The sequence below is a fragment of the Natator depressus genome, chromosome 19, assembly GCF_965152275.1.
Source record: "Natator depressus isolate rNatDep1 chromosome 19, rNatDep2.hap1, whole genome shotgun sequence".
NCBI lineage: Eukaryota > Metazoa > Chordata > Testudines > Cheloniidae > Natator > Natator depressus.
Window position 1 is genome coordinate 4886626 of NC_134252.1, and position 16504 is coordinate 4903129.

The following is a 16504-nucleotide window of genomic DNA, read 5'->3' on the forward strand; positions in this document are numbered from 1 at the left end:
CAGTGTGCATCTATACAGAGGGCACAGGTAGTCTTTGTAGCCCAATGTCATATATTATACAGGGGTATATTCCATCCATGAGATGATTTGCAAGATTGGATCTAAAGTACCAGTATTTGCATACTCCTTAGCCAGTGAAGATTCTGACATGGGATTCGGTGTGGGGCAAAGGATTAATTCCTTCAGTATAAATAACATCCGGTTAAATGGATCTGCATTTCTGTTGCGAATAGTTTACGCTGATAGGAATTACCTCCAATTTTTGTGGAATGATGGTAAATATGGATCTGTAAAGAGTGGGTTACTGGCTAGTGTAAGTAACAGATGCTTTCGAATTGCTATGCTTGTTTCCTAGCCATTTGTGAAGTGTCCACGCGATGCTTTGCTGTCTTCACACAGACTGTTTACTCCACATATACTTTCCAAAGAGATTCTTCCCTCCCTCACCATCATGGTCCCCTGAGACTAGCGTTAGACCTCTTTTGACCTGCTTCTATATGAAAAGGTTTTATGGGAAAAACCCAGACCAAATGCAACAGGATTTCAATCATTTTCTTACATCAGAACTAAATTTGCCCTGTGCCTTTAACAGTGTATCTATATACCACTGCCCTCTAGTGCCTGGAATGTGTTAGATCACCTCATGCTTTTTCAGTTCTCATTGCTAGCTGGAAATTTGCATTTAGTTTCAGTTTTTGAAAACCAAAACAATTCAAGGTTTCCAGTTTTCATTTTTCCCATTCTTTCCTTTTTGACACTGATTGCAATCAAACGAGTAATGTCCTGGGTTTTTTGGGGTTTATTTTTCCTGTCACTTTTTTTTTTCCCTCTCCCACCATCCTCCTTCCCCTTTTTCTTCTGTTTCTTTCCCAAGTTTCTCCAATGTTGTAATGTACAGGTCAAAGAATGAACAAAACATTAACTGTGAGACTGCGATTTTTCCAAAGTTGAGGGAAATTTTGGAAAGTTACCGATTCGCTGAGCTAGAAATAGCTCCTTGGCTTCCCAAAACAGTCTGGGATTTTGCAGACGAAGTTAGCATTTTGGCATGCAGCAGGTTTGCTGTTAACTAAGGACTCAGGAGACACTGGATTGCCTATATCCAGGCGTCAGTATGCTATATGACCCTAGAGGAGTATTGTCAGTTAAGGCTTTCTGAGACAGGCGTATTCCTTAGCATATCTGCAACTGGTTTATATTTAAACAAGATTTGTGTGTGTTAAGTTTTCCTCTCAAATCAGCATACTGTTCATTATTTTGCCCCACCCAAAAGATGAAAGCCATTAATGCTTGTAGGAAAGACAGGAGTTGCCTAAGCCCACATACTTATATATTTATGACTGGGGACCTGATCTCAGCTTGATATTTTGATTGCTTTATTTAAAGATAAGGAAAAAAATCCCTCAAAATGCAATAGGCACATGAAAAAGTGAAAAGGTGCCAACAGACATGTAGAGCAGAGAACGTGTTACTTGGGGTAAGCATCAAGAAAAGGTATTTGACATCTCCCTGCGTGAAGTTCTAGCACACAGATGTATTAACAGGTTTTGTTTTCACACACACACACACACACACACTCTCTCTGATTAAAATTCCCCCTAGTTTTAGTCATAATTTTTCTTGACAACCTTTAGAAATGTGCTAGTGTAGAGATGAAAGCATGAAACAATAAAGTACACAAAGGGAACCACTTGAGATGAAATATAAACTGGCTGAATAGATGAAAATAAAACTACAATGGAAAGAATCTTGTAAAATGACTCTGGGCACTTTGCTTTCAGAGGCAAGATTACTCTTTTCCCGTACTAAAAACAAAACCCCACTAAAGTCTGCTCTCCTAGCCCCCCAAACATGGCAGTACCGCTCGTGAAAAAGCCACCCCCCCCAGCGACAATAGTTACACGGACCTAAGCACCAGTGGAGACGGTGCTATTTGTGCAGGAGACGTTCTCCCACCGACATAGTTGGGGGTGGATTAATTAAGGTGACTTCAAGCAGCTACATTAGAGAGTTTACAACGGTGCAGCTTCATTCCTTTGGAGCCACCCGCACGCATTTATTGGCACATGGATTATTCACTGTTGGTTATTCATACTGTGTCTCTTGGTCATCTAAGTCACAAGTTATTGATTTTGCTTCCTGATTGGCCAATTCAATGGGAATAATAAATAGGCAACATCAAACTATTTGCTATGGAAGCTGAGATAAATAATCATGCTAGGGTTATTGTGAATTCTGGGACCTGGGGACATTTTATTATTTTGCTTGGTTTTACTCAGGATCAGGGCCACATTGTGCAAGGTGCTGTACAAACACTGTGTTAGCAGGGGATGCCTAAAAAAATTGGTGCTTCGAAGTCTCTGAATCAAATCAGTAATCCTTAAAATCTAGCTAAACCTTTTTTTTTTTTTGGTTAAAATCTCTTTCCAGTCAAGAAGCAGATTGAGCTGAAATCCAGAGGAGTGAAGCTGATGCCCAGCAAGGACAATAATCAGAAGACATCAGTGTGTAAGTTTCGCTGCTCCTAGATTTGCACTCTTCGCAAGATTATCTCCCTGAACATTTCATATGACAATAATCTCTACAATTTTGTCACTCTTAAAAGGTTTAATGTGTATCCCTCCTCCTTCCCCCTGGCATTACCACATCACCTCCTTCCAGTGCTCTATTCACAAACATGTACTAACTCCTTAAACGGGGACTGCAGGGGAGCTGGTGCATGTGTGTATGTGTATATATACTGTATACATATATCTGTTGCTAAATACCAGGTAGGGGTTCATTACTTTTGTGTTTTCTTTAGTCTTAAGAGTATCCAAATGCAAATGAATTTGAAAACAAATGCATGTATCTAGTGTAAAAGTAAGAGGAGTCAGAGCTGCAATGAGGAGACTACAGACAGAAAGTTTAGTGAAGATGTAACAATAACTGTGACACTAATCGCATCTTTGCTCTCTTTGCAAGTTATTTGACTTAATTATACCTCCCTGCAGAAAAAATCATACCACTTTGCTATGAAAGGACTAGTCACTGAAATACAAACTTCAGCTGCATCCCACATCTCTGTCAGTTTCTTATGCAAAATGCGTATAGCGGATGAAGTCTATTAGAGAGGTGCCTAGAATGTCATTTTGTGCCCAGTATGGTTTCCTGCTCCAGTAGGTGAACCCATTTGGTCCTTGCAACTTTGTAAATCAGAAGTGACATTCAGAACGTCGTTAGGCTTATGTTTTTAGGCAGGTGACTGTGCTCTTAAAGGGCCCCCTCTCTACCCTTTGTGAGATTAAGTAGGAAAGGTTTGGTTCAGAGTTGAACTGAATTTTGGATAAATTTGGATCTTGACAAAATTTAGCCCTTTTGGAATGAACTAATCATTGTGAGGAAAAATAATTGCTCATCCATTGCGTAATACACAATGCCCATCCAAGATGAACCATTTTGATATATTGCATCTGTAATTCCAACAGGGGAAATTCAGGTAAGAGAGAAATGGACACAATGAAAAAAATATAAAATGTCACTGAGCATCTATCTGAAATGAAGTTCTGCTCCTTGGCTCAGTTCTAGCCTTAACACAGGTGTGTTGATGCCCTCTGGTTACTCTAGAAGGAGGCGAAATGGGCTAGTTAGGCATCGTTAGAGAAAACAAGTGGGATTTTATTGGGATGGAAAATCCATGTGCCCAAGATACTTCTGGCCCTATGAAAGATTCTAGCCAAGAGGAGTTTGCCTGATCCAAGAAGCTACCATCAACATTCCAGTCTATGCATTGATGGTTAACGTGTGTTGGAAGGTACCATTCGCTTTGGTGTTGGTTTGGACACTGGAACTCTTGGAGAGGTGGGCATTGAGGGGGGATGTGGGGATGGGGATACATTTTGTTTTGGACACCTCAAAGGAGGTGGGGGTCCTTATCTAGAGAAAAGCCTTGGCCTGGATTGGAATCATAATTTGCTCACACACAGGTATTCCAGACAAAGAATTTGTTTTCTTAATGGAAGGGGTGCAGGGCTTCCCCCATTTGACATGGTCAAGAGCGTTGGGTTTCCTCCACTCCCTAGCTCTACCAGTTGTCATTGATCATTATGGTGATTCAGAAAACCTAGAGTAGCAAAATAATGATGAATCCAGGCATGGGCTAAGAATTGAATGTTGTGTTTGCCTGCTCAGCGATCCGGTGACAGTTGGTTCCGACTCTGGTTTCCATAATACAAGGCTACCCCCGCCAGTGGCCCTCTAGGTGGCCATCTCAGCAGAAGCGCTGAGAAATAAGTGGGAAATAGAGAGTTATGCAGGCTCGGCTCAGACTGTCCCCATCCAATGGATACGCGACTCGTCACCAGGGCTGTCAGTCCAGTGCCTTGGATGGTGCCAATTTTGCACAAGACACAGCTGCCCCCTGAAGCCATGGGAGGCAGATTAGCTTGCAAGCAGTTGATCTAAAAATACGTGTCAGAAACTATGACCCAAATTCCTTTCTGTTACCAGCTTGGAGTCTTCCACGGGCATTGGGTATTCAGCCCATTCAGGGTAAATCGCTCTCAACTGTGCCTTGTTCATTGCCTCAGATTTACTTGGTCTAGTACAGCCTGCTGCTGTTGCACATTTGATTTTAGCAAATTCTCAACTTCAGAAATGCTGACTCAAGAGGCTGTGGCACCAGGAAGTGTTGTTTACCTTCAGGAAATGGATTCTAAACCATTACAATCTCCTTACATGGCGGTTTTCCTTGCATACCTAACCATGTCTCTCCCACCTTCCCCTCATATATATAATTAACTTATTAGAGACAGTAGTACAGTTGAAAGGGATGTTTAAAGAACCACAGAGCTTGTTTTTGGTGCCACTACAATTTCACGTGGCTTGCTTCTCAGATGTTTCTAATAACATGTCTATATAAAGGCTAGTGCTAACCCCTTTCCTACAGGTAATATTTTCTGCTGTACATTGCACCTCTCCAATAATTCCACTTTACAGAAGCCCGTACCAAGGAATAAGGCAGACTACTGCTATGTTCTTAATATCCTGCAGGTCTTTCAGAGAATTGTTGCTTTGCTGAACCGTCGCCATGGATGGCTGCCAGTTTCCAACTGTCTAGATTAAAGCCTGCAAGTTTCACATGACCCACTGGAGGCAAAATGTAGTTCACATCCTTAAACATGTCTCTTGTGTGCCGAGAAATAAAAATGGGAAATAATTTTATCTATAAGTCCTGGTGCAAATTGTATTGCATTGAATGATGATGGAACATTTTAATGTGAAATTTTACATCGGCTACATATTGTCCACTTCCCCTAAAATGAATTGGACATCTTTCTTTTAAACATGCTTTTTAAAATTGCTTTGGAAAATAAGCAGAAGAAATGTAGCTTAAAGCTGAGCCTTCACTTAGGGGATTATGTTTTCGGAGTCGTGTTTCTGTCACTGATACTAATTGAGAGAGAAACTTCTTTCAATATCTGCAGCATTCCCAAAGCTGCGGAGTAGCATGGATATTGTGTACAATATGTGTATTTTGTCCTTATTTATCTGGCACGGAAAGCATCTTTTCTAGAGCATCTTTCCTTCCTCTGCTGCCCAAATACAAAAATAACAGAAGTAAGTTTCTCTGATCTGTCTGCAGGATATTCCTAAACTTTTGCTGCTGAATCTTATTGGAAAGAGGTGTGCGCAGTAAGGGCATTTTCCAACTTGCTTAGATCCGAATTAAAAGAATTTCAGAGGTGCTGAGCAGCACCCAGATTCTAGCCAAGTCAGCGGGAGCTGCTGGGTGTTCATCACTTGTGAAAAACAGCTCACTTAATTAGATGCTTAACTATCAATTTAGAGTCTGGTTCTCCATTACCCTGTACCTTGTGCAGTCATTTACACCAGTGCAAAGTGCATGCCATACAAATGTACATCATCACCATTCTGGTGTGGGAGCATTCTACAGACGCATTGCACTGGCGTAAGTGACTGCAGAAGCACCGGAGCATCAGACTCTGGATTTCTAGCGGCAGGCATCCAATGTTGAAAATAGAGGTTGAAGGGAGGAATACTCTAAATGTGTCTCTTGTAAATTACGAGTAAATTCAGTTTCTCATCAAAGTCTGAGATGGTTAGAAGCTGGAAACATTTGTGATGCTGGATTTCTGGATACTCTGGAATTCTGGATCCCTGGTGTTCAGAAGAGGTCTCTGGATTCGTGCATTTACTTTGATCTATTCTAGAGAGAGAGAGTGGAGTGCGGTGACGTGGGTTTGGAAGACCCTCCTGTTCTGGGGTAACCAGATATGGCATGTAGCACATGGACACCTTTCCGCGTAAACACAGACTAAAATTGCAGGGTCCGTTTGGAGATTTGGAACAAAACAGACACGGATGGAAACCATCCAGACAGTGGTGTCTCCTTTCCATGAAGCCATGTCAGAGTCATGTGATGTGAGATCATATGTGGGTTGTGTGATCTTATCCTCTACCCTTATTTTTGTATGCTGATTTCAAAATCTGTATCTTAAGCATGCTGCATGCTCACTGCTGTAATGGAGGCCTTCTCTGCAGTCTACATGCTCGAGTCCCTGTGAACCCTCTGGCCCTGGAATCCTGATGGGAATGACAGGGTGGGGGTCCCAGGAAAGTCATGAAGCTGAAAGTTTCCAGAACCTTGGTGGAAGTGGCCAGCACCTCACAATATCAAACCCTTGTGTCCCAAATCCTTCAAACCTACTAGCACCCGCATAGCTTGAAGCATGTGAAGAGTTCAATGCCTGATCTTGAACCACTGATTTCAGTGGGATCCACTCACATGCTTAAAGATACCTAAGTGCCGAAGTGCTTTCTTGGATTGGGACCACAGTAAGCATTTGCTTTGCTTTGCTAGAGTATGTTATCAGGGGATCATCTCTTTATATTTGAGAAGTAAATTCTTCACCCTGTTATTGGACAGAGGTTTGCATGGGAGTAACTGGAAGCAGAGTTTGCCTCTTAGGGTATTTCTGAGCTGAAAAAGAAGGGTATTCTTAATTTGGGTTAGTTAACTCGGGTTAAAATAGCAGTGAAGCCCCTGCAGCGTGGCTTTGAACGCAGGCTACCAGCTCAAATCAAAGCCTGTCGAGGTGCATCTGCACAGCAGCTGGGAGACAAACTTGTGTGGGCAGGCTCATGCTTGCACCCTAAAAATAGCTGGGGCTGGAGCTCGGGCTCTCAAGCCTAACTCCAGCCTGAATGGCAGAGTCTACCCAGCTATTTTCAGCACGCTAGCGTGAGCCCTGCTGACACACGTCCGTCTACCTAGACTTGGATTCACGCTCCCAGCTGCAGTGTGGACATAGTTTAGAAGAGCCTGGGTTTGAACTCAGGCTAACCCGAGTTAAAAGCTGAGCTGCTTTGTCTTCACTGCTATTTTAACCCAAGTTAATTAAGCCAAGTTAAAAATACCCCCTTTTTTTCCGTGTAGTCATACCCTTAGAAATCATCCAGCTTAATTTTAACCTCTTCAGAACATGATGGCTACTGAAATCCTATTTTTAAACAGAAGAGATTGCTTGCATCTCTTCTCTGCTTTCCTCGCAGGGAGAAACTTGCTGGCTGGGGGTTGGGGGGGAGGTTGTACCTCTCTATTAAATACTTCTCTTTTATCTTGTAGCTCATATTAAACAATCCTAAATTCAATAGAAAGCTGCCCCCAGGAGAGGCATCAATGAAATTCCTTTATTAACATGAGGGAAAAAATTGAGGGATCATCCTCTTTAGCTCTTCTTTCAGTAGAAGGAGTAAATTACTTTGGCAAACAATGCAATCACAATTGGCTGCTTCTGAATAAGGGATGGAAAGAAATTAGAGTTGGCATAAGGAGAAGAAGAGGGAAGGAGGGGGAGAAGAACCCCCCCCCCAACGCTTTAGGGAAGAAAACTCTTGAATCTGTAATTTATAAAGTCAACAGTTCATTAAGATCAAGGCTTATTGTTTCCCCAGTAACCTTGAAGAATTCATTGACAACGCCAGAGCCTGGAGCTCAGCTCAGTCAAACCTCTTGTAAAATGAAAGCAAATTGTCAGCATGGCAAATATGGATTTTAGCCTCGTGCAGGGTTAAATCAAGACATTTCTCTCTATTTAAAAATAAATAAATAACAGAAGAGGGAAGGTTTGTGCATGATAGTCAGAAGCAAGAGTTGTGGGTGAGCCATCTGATGCATCCTCTCCCCTCCTTCTCTATCACTCCCATGCTGACATTTATAATATTCCAACTACCACGACATCCGGGTGACTTTTCTCTCTTCCCCTGCTCCCTATTTTATCACCCTACCTGCTGGCTTATCTGTCCTTTACTATGTGAATAACATGCTAGCATACAGGGAAATAACCATTTCCAGTAGTCACAGATGTGATGGATAGTTGAGGGTTGCTCCTCTGGTGCCTTGGGGTTCTACGTGACTCTGTTTGGTGCCCCTCTTCCTCGTATCAATTCCGATGGGCCGCTGGGTTCCAGTTGCACCGCCATCTTGTGTGGGGCTTAGTAAATTCAATGGAATGGATTTTAAATCTGCTTGGGACAAGTAACTTTGGAGGATACGTGGATAATGTTGTTGTCTTTTTAGAGAGCTGCAAAGAAGAGGATGGGGTAGGGGGGATACGTGTTGTCTGTGTTGTTGGAATCTGCTTTGCAAGATGCTTTGAGAACTCGAGTGCTTAAATGCTGACCCCATCCCCGGTAAAAGTATTGGAAAGCACGGGGCACATACATTGTGTGCGTATCTGCACAACAATGCATTTTTGGTCTGGGAAAAGGCATAGGAATGAAAAGAAATCTTAGTGTTTATCACCTTGAACACTTGTGATTTGTACACTGCAAATATGGTCAATACCCACTCTCTGTGCAGGGAGGCAAAATAGAGTTAAGAAACCCAAAGGAAAATGAAGTGACTTGATTGACCCACCCTACAGACCTCTCCTTTCCCACAAGTGATTTGTTATTTCCAGCACTTTCATCACCCCACTGGGTAGCACTGATGGATGAAGTCATTCCCACAAGTACCGCCTCTATCTTTAAAGAGCTGATGTCCTGCTCAAGAGTCCCTCTGGGAGGCAGATATTTGTTGCTGGTTTTGTTTTTTGTGAAATGTTTCCAGTGAAAATAATGCCTTTCCTAAAATATGCTCCCTGCACTTTCATAGAATATCACAGGGTTAGAAGGGACCTCAGGAGGTTCTCTAGTCTAACCCAGGACCAATCCCCAATCATCCAAATGTAATTTTTAATTTTTTTTGGCCCCAGCTCCCTAAATGGTCCCCTCAAGGATTGAACTCACAACCCTGGCTTTAGCAGGCCAATGCTCAAACCACTGAGCTATCCCTCACACCCTTCAGCAGAGGCACTCTCTGGCTTGAAATACAAAGTGGGCTCCTCTTTCACTTCTGCACAGTCAAAACAAGCATGCATGTGTTTAGAACCAGAGCACTGGCCGCTTATTTGCCCTTCTTGGCTATTTTTGAGCTGTGTTTGCCAAAGATATTTTCATAAGCAGGTGGACACCTCGGGATTGTTCGACCCACAAAGATAATTAATAGCCGGGTATAATCTCTCAGGCTGCAAGATGATCCTGGATCACAGCTGCTAGAGGCTTCAGTGAGCTGAAATAAGGGGTAGCCTAGGATAGTTTGTCAAAAAAAGGTGGTATAGTGGTTAGGACAGTAACTAGGGACTTGAGAGAGGGATCCAAGTCCCTGTTCTGCTAAAAATGTAGAAAGATGGTGGGGATAAGTACTTGTACCTGGTGGTGTGGGCCTTGCCTAAGAGCCCCCAGACACAACTTGACCCTTCCTCTTGCCACTGTGTAATAACAGAGCTAATTTAGACACAATTCAGTGTCTTTTTACATGCTGCACTTTCAAGGTGCGCTGCATCGTAGCAGATCAGCAGCCCAGGAATGCATCCCGTTTAGCAGCACATGGTGCATTTAGTAGCCTGGTTTTCAGTATACCATAAGGAGCACTTGCATGGTATTAAGACTGAAAGAGCACAGGTCTGGCTGGATTGCCCCTGTCTGAGCCACTGTGCTGGGTTGCAGTTTAATGCATCCCTCAGTTGGCTTCAGGTCTCAGAGAAATTACCTTTGTCATTCAGCTGGTTTTCCAGGTTGCGTACATGTTCTATTCTAAAGCTTCTGCGCCCTGTTTCAGACTATCAGAGCTGTGCAAAATGTTTGCACCAAAATACAAAGTGCTTTCCTAAGTGCGGGGTTTGCTTAAGACTGAAATTCAGGCCAGTTGCCTTGATATATTTCTTGAAACTGGCAGACCCCTCCAACTCTGGGCCCTCTTTATGATTTCAAATCCAAGTTACGCCACATTCATTTCCATAGAAATCCAGGTAAAACATGGCGCTTTCATCTGTGTTTTGCTTTGAGGAGCTGTGTGTGTTTGAGCATGATGTTCAGAGGGGGCGTGGGAGACGGGTGGTACAAATTCTCACATCTCATAACCAAAGGAAATATTTTCACAAATCTCTGCGAAGGAAAAACCACTGGGTATCTGGCAGCTCTGTTAACTCATGGAGGTGCCCATTCAGCAAACAGGGTTTTTTTAATGGCTGCCTACATTATCAGATGATTGCTGTCTAATCTGACACTGTATTGCAAATATATATGGCACAATCTCCTTCTCTAAGGAGAAGTTCCCTCTCAACTTCTCCACACATTCGGAGTCCCCAGGATATATAAAAGGTGGCAGCAAATTTTGTTGTTATAAAGTGTAGCCAACAGGAAATAAAGCATTGACCACTATATTGTTGCTGTTTCTTTTGCTTGTTTCCCTGGCTGCTCTGGCATTCCTGAGCCTGTGTGTACGAATTAATCAGAGGGTTCTGAGGATGCCCCAGTACCCACAAGGTTGGAAAGATGCTTCTAAGAGAGATTGCTCCTCAAGCCGCATCTTCCCTGTGAAACAGGGCACTTGGAGATGGCAGGACACCACATCTCCCCTTGTGGTTGCGTAGCTCCTGCAGTGTTTCAAAGGAGTTGGGTACGAAGCCCTGTACTAAGATCCTGGGGAGCTTCTGGGTCCTGAAGATAGGGAGGCAGATGCCATATTGGGGTGAAGGGGGCAGTTTAGTGAAAGGATTGTGGCTGAGGCAGAAGGTAAAGTATCTGTTTTATATATATTTTAAATCCTTGTAGAGCAGCAGTGGCGAAGATGTCAGGATTAAGGAAAGGGAAGAGAAGGGCCTTGTTGTTCCTGCCTCTCAAAGAAAGTATGGCATTCAGATACTACGGGGATGAGCTGTATAGAAAATCCTTTAGAAAGAGAGATGTGTCTACCTCGGCATGCAGCTGAGGACCTCCACCCCCCAAAGTCATGCTCCGGTAGCACTGGAACCAAAGGGGAAACCTGTATTTGCTCTAATATTAAGGCTTCCAGCATGTGTCAGCAGCAGCTCCTTGTAAGGCATTGGGATTGAAGCTTTGAACCCCTGGAAGCAGATGGCTCCTTCCATCCGTCTGAGAGCAGCAGCGTCCCACGCTTGGCAAGCGCAGTACCTAACGACAAAGTGGCGTTTAACTGTACAGTGAAAAATTGCTAAATGCAGCTTTCTTGCCTTCAGCGTACTCGGTGGTGCGCAGGGCCATGTCTCCACAGACAGTGCGTGTGCATCTATTGTTCCATAGTCACATTCCCACACCGCCACACCTTTTGCAGTGTGCGCGGTATCGCATGGCACTAATGCAGCGGGTACACACGTGCTGTGTGAAAGGCATGCTTTCCATCACATTGCCATCCAATCTTGAGTGCTCTGAAGGCCACTGCTCTAATTAAATAAATTCTGGCGTGTAACTGAGAGGATGGTTTGGCTTCCTTTCATTTAGGCTGAGGCAGGAGGGAGGCATGCTCATTTATGTTTCATGCTTCATCGCTTCAGCAGCATTGCGGAGAAATGCCACCTTTTCCCCCTACATCTTTTCCTCTGCGACGTGAGAAAGTTGAATCATCTAGATTTCAGCCACTCCATGACAAAACTGTCCCTTTTCTGATATTCGTATACATGAAAAAAAATTTTTGGTGGTTATCAAAATGTAAAATTGAAATGAACATATTGCCAGAGCTCATTTCATCCTCGTTGGGAACCATCTGTGTTTTATGCATTCTCTGCGTCTATGCTTGTTTGCGCCATTTGACAGATTTGCGGGGGGAAATGGGAAAGGGGTCAAACATACGGATGTGTTTATTCAGTGCTGATTATCTCTTTATAAATCTCTTGTTTATAAGCAGCTATATCAAGGTTGCTCCATAAAAGTTTTCATATTCAAACTTAATGACTTGCTTTAAAACTTAGACTGGCTTTTATTTTGGACGGTTTGTATCACACATCCACCATTTATTGAGTTGCTTTCTTTCACCGGCACCAGTCAGGTGGGAGTCTGATGGGCATTGGGAACACACCTTGTCATGCTGCAGGTGACCTTTTTAATAGCGGTCTTTGGAAACATTCTCTTTAATTGGTATAATTTTGAAAAATGCAAGACTTCTTTTACAATGGTGCTTCTGTAGTGTAATGAAGGGAAAGCCATGTTGCTCACTGGCATTGAGCAGAGAAACATGGTGCATAAATTGAGCTGAAATGACTTCAGTTACACTTTTTTCCAAATTAAAACAAAACAAAAAGCTAATGCATTCCAACTAGCAATTACCCATTTTCTCTTCACATCCGCCTACCCCAACACAGTCGATGTAAGATGATGATTTCCTGTGCTATTCTATCTCTGTATGTGCTGTTTTTGCTTTGTAGTAACTCAGGTTGGTGTGTCCCAGGGACATAATATGTGTCCAGACCCTGGGATTCCAGAGAGAGGCAAAAGGATAGGCAACGATTTTAGGTAAGAACCTTGTATGTGTTTCTTTTGCATGCAACAAAGCTACTGTTCATAACCATCATATGGGCTCTGTGTGTTCCATACTCTTTCTTTAGCGACCCACTGTACACCTATAAATGGTTTGTGTCTGAAAATCTTGCAATGATAAGTGACACAGAAAAATTGTGTGTGTGTGTGTATATGTGATAATATGACAAGCAGAGATTATAATGAATCCCCCTCCTCAGGAATGTTTTCTCTTGTCAAAGTCAGCCTTGTAACCAAGGTTTTGCAATCAGGATTCTTTGTAATTCATTTTTTTCCTTTTGGTTAAGTGCAGAAAGAAATGTTTTAAACAAACAAACAAAACACCCTGTTTTACATTAGCATGAATCACCACAGGGTTCTGTCCGTAGAGGCTTCTGAGATGGCTTCCCAGAACACTGTGTCAACCCTTTTTCAATAAGCATATGTGCTGTTGGATAATTGTTCTCATCTAACGTTTAAAACAATGCCTTTGTCCTACTTTAGTAGCTGGCCTTCATGTGAAGTGTGCAGGAGTAAATCAGCCAGCTGTTAGCAATGACAGATTAGCAATAGTTAATCTTATTTCTCTGTCGATTGCTGTTCTGTTCACTAAAAATGACTAACCTGAAACCATCAAATTCCCCCTGAAATCCACAAAATGGATTTCTGAGCGAGGGAAGAAGAGGGGCTCCAAACAGAGTCCTTAAATACTATGGGCCAGATTCTCAGCTAGTGTAAATCAGCATCACTCCATTTTTGTGAATCGGGCTGCACTGGTTTATACCAGCTGAGTCTCTGGTGCTAAAGCCACGGAATTAACAAGTTTTTCCAGTACTAGGTGATTTTTTTCTTGTTTATTTTGTCATTTGTAAAAATGCTGAGCATGTAACGAATTAGGGCACAAACCTAGGCTTCTGCATTGAGGAAATGTCTCCTGAAGTCCTGTTGAAAGCTCTGATCTCCTATTCAACTACAATTGCTTTAGGAAACGAGCTCCCAACACAAGCAAATGCATGAGAAAGGAGACTGACCTTTGCTCATCCCATCCTATGCCCTGGAAGCCAGAGAAATATTGTTATTCACATTATGGCGAATCACTGAGGCGTCAAAGAAGGCAAAGGACAAAACTCTTGTCTTGGTAGTCTCTACAATGCTAATTAGCTCCCTTTGGTTCTGTCTACTAGGTTAGGATCCAGCATCCAGTTCACCTGTAATGAAGGCTATGATTTACAGGGGTCCAAAAGCATCACCTGTAAGAAACTGAGTGACATGATCGCTGCCTGGAGTGACCAGAGGCCGGCGTGCAGAGGTGAGGGAGCATTAGGAGTTAACCTAGCTATGGTGATTGATGAAAAATCCAGCTTCTTAATCCTCCATTCTGTCCTTACGTTTGTGTTTGATAAAGCCTTGGTCTTTCGACTTTCTCCTTTCCTCACATCGGAATTCTTTATCCACCCTCATGAGTGCTGTTGGTAATGTCCTTTAAAGGGATGCTCTCATGTTGCTAAGACCCAAAGGAGCTGTGCCCTTTGTTGTGTATCTTTTGGCAAAGCCGATGCAACTCTTATCTAGGGGGTCTTGAGGTCTCTTCACTCTTTCCTTGTTTGGCTCACGGCTTGTTCACTCTGCAAAGAGAAACTGTTGCCCAGCAAAGAGGGCCCAGGAGTGGATGCAAGGACTCCTGGTTCCACTGTCTAGCTCCAGGGAAAGTTGGCAGCTCCCAGGGACAGCAAAAGCTCCCTAAAACTGGGGGGCCTTGGGCACCCAAACCATGGCCCCGCCCCTTTCATGTCCCCTTCCCCCAAGGCTCTGGCCCCGTGCGCCTCTTCCACCCGGGAGCTTGCCCCCCACTCACTCCTCTTCGCTCCCTCCCCCCTCTGTCTCCCACTTTTAAAAGTGAAGGGGCCATGGCCCCCTGCCCTTCCCTGTCCCCCTGTTCCAGCACCCCGGACAGCTGCCCACCTGCCAAGTGGGGGTCATAATGCCTACCTAGTTCATGCAGTGGCTGTTAGGCTTAATTATTTCAAGCATGTCAAGTGCAGTGAAATCTTTGGTTGCAAGGCATTAGGGGAGAGCAAAGTATTGTTGTTAAGGGGAGAAGCCAGTGCCATCAGCTCAGCCCAATGGTGGATAACCCAGTTTGGTCCCAGAAGTTGGTCCCACTTTCCCAGGGGGTCACTGTAAACAGCAAGTAAAAAAGAAATCGAAACGATGGAAGCTATGCACAGCCCCCTGATGGATGTCGCTTTCAGGATAGCATCCCTGATACCTGGGCAGTCTAGCGCTGCTGAGGCTGGCCATGAACTGAGCAGTTTGTGCTGCCTCCATGGTACCGGGGTCACTCTAATTGCTTCCCTCCGGTGCCTGTGGTTTTCTCTATGGGAGCTTGTATCCTTAGAATGGTTTCCCTCTAAGTTATCAGGTTCAGTGTTGATGATGATGATGATAAAGACATCTTGTTAGGTCTCTAGCAGAAAAGAACTATCAGCGCAGAAGTGTGCACCGCGGGAGAAGGTCCCTGATCTTGCTCCCTCCCGCAGGCTATTTCCACAAGGTCTCATCAAAGACCCAGAATTCCCCCTGCCTCCCCTTTCATGGGAGCCTGTTGCAGAGAGATGACTAGGAAATGGCATTGTCTAAATATGTCCCCTCCTCATCACTGGAAGAAATATAAGCTCAGGGCTTGATTTGCCATTGCATTGAGCCTGGTGCTGCCGTTTACACTAGTGCAAAGTGGGGACATACCACCAGCCAATCAGAACAGTTGTGTTTTGCACTCCCTTTGAATGGGTGCAAACGGCAGCAGGAGATGCTGGGCAGTGGCGAATCAGGCCCCCAAAGTCTGTAGCTAATACAGTTTAGGGTAGGATTAGTCCACTCTATGGGGAAAGTCTGGTGCAAGGGGGGAGGAGAGGGGTTAATGACAACCCCTCATAGCCCAGTCATGAAGGGTCTCCTTAGAAGTGCTGAGCAAGCCTCACTGAAGATGGTAGGAGCTGAGCTTGCTCAGTGCCTAATAGGATTATGCCTTTGAGGTCAGCATTGTAAGCAGCTTTTGCCTTATGCTCTCACTTTTGCACTTTGCGGTGCAGTGATGACTATACACCCTGGACCATTTCCCTGCTAGATGCTTAGTCGTGACTGAATTAAGTTATCTTTTCGCCCTCCATGTCCTTTTTATTATATATATAGTAGTTGGGAGCAGGTGACAACCATGCAAAAATCACATGCCTGTCTCTGGTGTGACAGCGATAGATCAGTACTGCACTCAGAGCTGGAACATGGAAAGGATTTTCTGTGAAAAATATCTTTAAAAAAACGGAAAACTTTTTTCATTTTTTTCAATGAAAAACTGAAAACCAGAAAAGAATTCTGCTTGTTTTTTTAGTTTGAAAATTGAGACATTTTTGTTGCGATACCAGAACATTTTCAAAGAAGCAAAACGTGTTCAGTTTGAAGAATAGCTCTGTTTTGTCAACAGTTTTCAACCAACTGTAATTTCAACGAACCTGCTAGTTTGCATGCTGCCATTTACTGGTGAGAATGGGAATGGCTCAACTGTGTTTCATAGGCCCTCTATGGCTGTATGGACTGAGATACCACAGTGTTGGGTGTGTTATAAACATTTAGAGGACATAAAGGTGAGTCT

At 43.6% G+C, this 16504-nt stretch overlaps 1 protein-coding gene across 1 annotated transcript in view; it reads left to right on the forward strand.

Annotated features, from left to right (window-relative positions):
- Nucleotides 1–16504, forward strand: part of CSMD2 (CUB and Sushi multiple domains 2) — a 536547-nt gene that overhangs the window by 267547 nt on the left and 252496 nt on the right. Inside the window, exons 7-9 of the mRNA XM_074934462.1 lie at nt 2431–2508; nt 12765–12852; nt 14040–14164. Of these exons, the coding sequence (XP_074790563.1) occupies nt 2431–2508; nt 12765–12852; nt 14040–14164 (291 nt within the window). The remainder of the gene's footprint in view (nt 1–2430; nt 2509–12764; nt 12853–14039; nt 14165–16504) is intronic.